General features: G+C 38.4%; 1 protein-coding gene across 2 annotated transcripts in view; it reads left to right on the forward strand.

The window, feature by feature from the left end:
- Window positions 1-5,317, forward strand: part of RAB1A (RAB1A, member RAS oncogene family) — a 47,957-nt gene extending 42,640 nt beyond the window's left edge. Inside the window, exons 4-6 of one of the 2 annotated variants that reach the window (XM_032177611.2) lie at window positions 857-952; window positions 2,858-2,989; window positions 3,232-5,317. In XM_032177611.2, coding sequence (XP_032033502.1) covers window positions 857-952; window positions 2,858-2,989; window positions 3,232-3,429 — 426 coding nt within the window. In that variant the 3' untranslated portion in view covers window positions 3,430-5,317. The remainder of the gene's footprint in view (window positions 1-856; window positions 953-2,857; window positions 2,990-3,231) is intronic. The other variant, XM_032177612.2, reaches the window with a different exon arrangement.
- The last annotated feature ends 1,643 nt before the right edge of the window (window positions 5,318-6,960 follow it).

Raw genomic sequence — 6,960 nt, forward strand, 5'->3', positions numbered from 1 at the left:
AATGGTTGAAGTGCAGTAAATTGTTCTTAAAATACATTTTATGAAAGTATTTGGAGTCATCTTCCTTACATTGTTTTCTCTAGGATGAAGACAACACCTAGCCAGGCATGGTGGCTCATGCCAGTAATGCCAGCACTTTGGGAAAATGAGTCAGGATAATTGCTTGAGTCCAGGAATTTGAGACCAGCAATTTGAGACCAGCCTGGGCAATATAGCGAGACTCCATCTCTACAAAAAAGAAAAAATTAGCCGGGTGTGGTGGCATGTGCCTGTAGTCCCAGCTACACAGGGGGCTCAGGTGGAAGGATTGCTTGAGGTGGGGAGGTTGAGGCTGCAGCGAGCCATGATCATGCCACTGCACTCAGCCTGGATGACAGAATGAGACCCTGCTTGAGGGGGAAAAAAAAAGACACCTGCATGGGATGATTAAAGTTCTGTCTTGACTGATAGTTATTTGAATTAGGTCCCTCCAGTGCTTTTAATCATGGTAGAATGTGCTAGCAAGTTTGTCTTACATGGAAGAGTTCTGTGTTCAAGGGCTTTCGGCCAGTGGCATTCCTAAACACGGTGTTAAAGGCGGTAGGGAATGTGAAAAGTATGACATAGTTCCTGCTCTTAACAGCTTGTAATTTTAGTATTATTATTGTAAGCTCAATTGTAGGTACTACTTCTTTTCTGGACTTTCAGGGACTTATTACCGTGCAATTTAGTGGTATGAGTTGAGGACTAATGTTTCTATAACACATCCTGATAATCTCCACAGTTATGAAAACTAAACTATTTCCCCTCCCTCCTACACTTTTCCCCAACTTTATTTTAATGGAATTGTTTGGATTTCTTGATTGTTTTGTAATAGTGGGACACAGCAGGCCAGGAAAGATTTCGAACAATCACCTCCAGTTATTACAGAGGAGCCCATGGCATCATAGTTGTGTATGATGTGACAGATCAGGTAAGTTCCAAGAGGAGATTGTGTTACAGTGACCAAGTAGGAAGCCATTATTCAATTAATGTCAGCTTCATTTACTACTTCACATATAAGCCATCAGTATTAATTTTATGGCAGAAAACTTTGTCCACTCTCAAATAGAAATGTGAATCACTTAAAAGACATTTGTTTTCCTGTAATAAATAGAACATTAGTAATTAGTTTTACGTTTGCTTTCAAGGGATTCTGGTTGTATTTATTGTCAACTAAATAACTTTGATCAAATAGCCAAGACTCTAACATATAGGCAAGAGTTTGTAGGGAATTGTGAGTTGCTTGGCTTATACTGTGTTCTTGGTGTTAAGCGTTAACAGGAATATGGCCTGGTAATTAGAACTTGTCCATCAGAATTGCCAAAAGTGGGATTCGGGGATCTCTGCCTATGGAGGATGTGGTTCAGAAAGAAAGGATTTGAATAGGATAAGCTGTAGGAGGATCTTAGTATGAGAATGAGTATCTGAAGATTAGCTGTGAGAGAGGGCAGGGCGATGGGAACAATGTGAAGCATGTGGTCCAGGGGCCATAACTTTTTTTGTTACTATTTTTTTTTAATCAGAAAGTTAGATTTCAGTGTCCTTTCTATCAAAGAAAAGGACAAAAGATAAACGTTCAAAATTGGAATTTATTTTTCTTTTGGCAAATGTTAAATCTCACCTCTAAAATGAAATCATAGCTAATTAGGAGATAACTTACATGTAAGCATTTAGATTCAGTGCCATTAGAAGTGCTGGGTGGGTGATATCTGCAGGAGAAAAAAATGATGCTAATTTAAAAAATCTCTAGTCGTATTACCGTGAAATATTTTTAAATGAAAACTTTCGTCCTCTAAATATGACTGTGGAAAAGAAAATGAGTATATTTAATAACATCTTTCGACATCTCTAGTAGTAACAGTAGGTCATCTTATTCATAAACCAAAATTTTATCAAATTTCAGGCCAGGCGCAGTGGCTCACGGCTGTAATCCCAGCACTTTGGGAGGCTGAGGCGGGCGGATCACCTGAGGTCAGGAGTTAAGAGACTAGCCTCGCCAACATGGCAAAACCCCATCTCTACTAAAAATACAAAAATTAGCCAGGCGTGGGGGCCCGTGCCTGTAATCCTAGCCACTTGGGAGGCTGAGACAGGAGAATCGCTTGAACCCAGCAGGCAGAGGTTGCAGTGAGCCGAGATCGTGCCATTGCACTCCAGCCTGGATGACAGAACAAGACTGTCTCAAAAAAAAAAAAAAAAAATTAATCAAATTTCAAAACCAGGTTTTGTAGTACATTTAAATTTCATATTCCAAAGCAGTTGGGTTTGCCTGCGTTGCAGTTTAATATTAAGCTGTATTTCCCTTTCAAATAAGGTATTTTCATTGTTAAGCCTGTAAATTCTAGTTTGTCATCATTTAGATATTTATAGTCATTTTAATGTATCTGTTTATGGCCAGCCACAGTGGCTAACACCTGTAAACTCAGCACTTTTTGAGGCCAAGGTGGGCCAGTTGTTTGAGCTCAGGAGTTCGAGACCAGCCTGGGCAACATAGTGAAACTCCATCTATACAAAAAATCCAAAAAAAAAAAAAAAAAAAAAAAAAAGTGTGGTGGCATGTGCCTGTAGTCCCAGCTATCCCGGAGGCTGAGGCAGGAGGATGGCTTGAGCTTGGGAGGTCGAGGGTGCAGTGAGCTGTGATTGTGTCACTGCACTTCAGCCTAGGTGACAGAGCAAGGCCCTGTCTCAAAAAAAAAAAAAAAAATCTCTTCACTCCTTAGCAGTGGTTATTTTGTAGCTAGAGTTGTCTCACTAGCTCTTTGTTATTTGTCTGTTAGGTCAGGATGTTTCTGTTTATTCCAGAACTGTATTATCAAACTTTCAAATGTCTTTTTAGGAATCCTTCAATAATGTTAAACAGTGGCTGCAGGAAATAGATCGTTATGCCAGTGAAAATGTCAACAAATTGTTGGTAGGGAACAAATGTGATCTGACCACAAAGAAAGTAGTAGACTACACAACAGCAAAGGTATGTTTAAAGTTTAATTTTCATACTGAATTTGAAGGTGTTGAATTATATATGGGTTCTGCAGTAAGGCCACAGCCTTTTAAAAATATGTGCACTAGAATACTGTGACAGTGACAATTCATGTAGCATCTGTTTGGATCCAATGAACTTAGTTCCTCATGCTCCATTATGGATGGTAGAAATGCACTAAGAATTACTGAAAACGATTTTTCAGTGTTAATTGTGCCTCCTTATTCTCTTAGGAATTTGCTGATTCCCTTGGAATTCCGTTTTTGGAAACCAGTGCTAAGAATGCAACGAATGTAGAACAGTCTTTCATGACAATGGCAGCTGAGATTAAAAAGCGAATGGGTCCCGGAGCAACAGCTGGTGGTGCTGAGAAGTCCAATGTTAAAATTCAGAGCACTCCAGTCAAGCAGTCAGGTGGAGGTTGCTGCTAAAATTTGCCTCCATCCTTTTCTCACAGCAATGAATTTGCAATCTGAACCCAAGTGAAAAAACAAAATTGCCTGAATTGTACTGTATGTAGCTGCACTACAACAGATTCTTACCGTCTCCACAAAGGTCAGAGATTGTAAATGGTCAATACTGACTTTTTTTTTATTCCCTTGACTCAAGACAGCTAACTTCATTTTCAGAACTGTTTTAAACCTTTGTGTGCTGGTTTATAAAATAATGTGTGTAATCCTTGTTGCTTTCCTGATACCAGACTGTTTCCCGTGGTTGGTTAGAATATATTTTGTTTTGATGTTTATATTGGCATGTTTAGATGTCAGGTTTAGTCTTCTGAAGATGAAGTTCAGCCATTTTGTATCAAACAGCACAAGCAGTGTCTGTCACTTTCCATGCATAAAGTTTAGTGAGATGTTATATGTAAGATATGATTTGCTAGTTCTTCCTTGTAGAGTTATAAATGGAAAGATTACACTATCTGATTAATAGTTTCTTCATACTCTGCATATAATTTGTGGCTGCAGAATATTGTTAAGTTGTTGCACACTATGTAACAAAACAACTGAAGATATGTTTAATAAATATTGTACTTATTGGAAGTAATATCAAACTGTATGGTGATAAGTATTGTTTTAATTCTTACGGTTAAAGGGAAGTAGAGCCTTGCATTATATTCAACACAGCCATTTATGTGTGCACAGTGCAAACTAAGGTATTCTAGACCTATCTTAGAGCAGCATCCAGTATTTGCTTTCTAGATAATATGCCCAATAACATGACCTAGAGAGGCTTCTGTGCTGTGTAGGGATTTAACTAACTTCAGTGGTTCAGGGAGCTCAAACTATATGTAAAACAAGTTTAGAATGTATGCTGTCTAGCCCATTATCTCTGATCCTTCCCTAAAACCATTTGAAATAGCTTCATCGATCAACATTTCATAACTGCATCTGTGGTAGAGGTAGAAAGCAGCACCTTTCCTAATTGGCAAATGATTGGACTAATGTGTGCTAATGTTTTTCTTCCATGCTTTCAGTCAGATTCAACTATTTTATCCTCCACAGTTGCCTAACTTGGTGTTGGAGGAGGGTTTAAGCATTAAGATAGGAAGCAGGAAATTTGCTCTAATTTTAGAAATTATATCCCCAAAAATTAAAACATGAATACTGGGTGGTAATAATAATTGAGGGAAATGTATTTATTTTGGTGACATTTTGCATATGTGAAGATTTTCTGAAATAGGACCTTCAAGATCCTAGGGGGTTTTGTTTGTTTTTTAATTGTGAGGAATAAAAAATCTTCTGCCCACACTGGCATTTTAAGGTGACTGAGGTCAAATGTTGTTTCCTTAGGTTGAAATAGCAGCCAAAACATTCTTCACGCAGGGGCTTGGGATATGGCTGCTGGCAACACATTTTGTTGTGGGCTCCTTAATTTAATGATAAAATTTAAGCTAAACACAAGCCAAAAATTAATAGGTTTTTTAATTTTTATTTTTCACTGAACAGGCAATTGAAATACATGGTACAAAAATAAGTGGTAAGATAATTGTAAAATGAAATGGACAGAATATTCAATTTTCCATCTATGAAAATTTCACAATAAAAATCATAGTTTACTTTGTATTATAGGCGTGCTTGGTGGATCTATTCATCCTCACATAAGGCAACTGACAAATTCCTGAAGTTACCAATAGTTATTTTGGTGAAGATCTTTAATGCTTCAAAAGTTTTGTTTTTGCCTTAATACTGTATAAAGGGGGAAAGAGTTCAGAAACTATTTTCTAAAGTAGCTAAATGACACAAAACAAATGTCAAGATACTGTGATGCCATGCTGTGCACTTCATTTTTATACAGTAAAAGTTGTTTAAATCGTCAGCTTATTCTTGGTGAGTTAGCGGAAACATTACATGAACTTAAGATGAGCATATTTACAGACTTAAGTTTGGAAAATTCCAGCGTTCTTTTCCCCGTGGCAGTAAAGATTGGGATTTACCACAAATTTCAGCATGCCTCAAGGTTTGCTTCTATGTATATGCCAATAAATGCGGTTCTGGAAAAAATATATTCCCCTTTATACCCCCATTTTCAAGTACAAACGGTTCAAGGCTACTATGGGCTTTAATAATCTGTTCACTTAGTAAAGGGAATTACCATTTGTTCTGAATATAAGGTGCTGCCATAAATTAGTTTACATAGTGAAGAGTGTTCTTAAATCTAAGCAGCTGCGCACACTGTGAAATCCTTTCAGAATGATAGTCATTGTGGTCCGAGCAGTAATTTCCTATTCTTTGACCTTGGATTGAATTTCCCTTAGCCTATATCTTGCCTTTCCAGCATCTTACCTCAAACCTTCTTTGTTCCATTTCCACCTGAGCTTCAAAACAGCCCTGTGTTGACATCGTCTTCCATTTGCTGAGCTTACCCATGGATCCCCAAGAACCCAGATCTTGAAACTGCTGATCCAGCTTTGAGTATCATCACTTCCCTGTGGATTTAACTTCCATTAATTTTAAGGGACTACTAAGTTATTCCAGTGTGGCATCACAATGCAGTTAGCAAGCTCAGCTACTTGACTCTAATTTGGCCATGTTTGCTCATAGAAATGCTGCTGGCAGCATCTTACTAGGCTGAAACAGCTTGATTTTTTTTTTTTTGTTGAGACAAGAGTCTCACTCTGTCGCCCAGGCAGGAGTGCAGTGGTGCCATCTCAGCTCACTGCAAGCTCTGCCTCCTGGGTTCACGCCATTCTCATGGCTCAACTTCCCAAGTAGCTGGGACCACAGGCGCCCACCACCACGCCTGGCTAATTTTTGTATTTTTAGTAGAGATGGGGTTTCACTGTGTTAGCCAGGATGGTCTCGATCTCCTGACCTCGTGATCCACCTGCCTCGGCCTCCCAAAGTGCTGGGATTACAGGCGTGAGCCACCGTGCCCGGCCTTCAGCTTGAATTTTAAGGGAAGTCTTTTAAACGTAAAGCACGGCGGTATAATTAACAGTTGTGTTGATACTCTTCAGTAGCATTCACAGTCAGGTCCAGGCAGTTAGCACCCTTTAGTCACACCTTATTCAGAGGATGAACAAAAATATCTTAGATCATCACTAGGTAAGGTAGTACTTTCTTGGGAAACAGGGTATTGCGTAACATTCTGTGCAAATTCCTGTCAGTTGAAGCTGATTATTGGTTGAATGGGAATAGAATGCCACATTCTGCATTCAATTAGTATAATATTGGCCAGTTTGTTTCTATAGGGTTTTCATCTCCAACTTTTATGCTAATTAATACACTTCTATGCCTGTCAAGTATTAGTAAATAAATGGATTTAATTTCCTAAGGGTTATTCAGTAACATACTCAGTGGAAGGACATGTTCCTACTTACAAATATACATCTAAGAGAAGGTAAAATATATCAATTTAAGAAGAGGCCATCAGACATCTCTACCTTTTTAACCAACTATGTTTTCAAGAATGTTTTACATACAGGTTTATAATTGACAATTATTTGCTAGAGTGGTTTT

The sequence above is a fragment of the Hylobates moloch genome, unplaced genomic scaffold, assembly GCF_009828535.3.
Source record: "Hylobates moloch isolate HMO894 unplaced genomic scaffold, HMol_V3 SCAFFOLD_15, whole genome shotgun sequence".
NCBI classification, from domain to species: Eukaryota; Metazoa; Chordata; class Mammalia; order Primates; family Hylobatidae; genus Hylobates; species Hylobates moloch.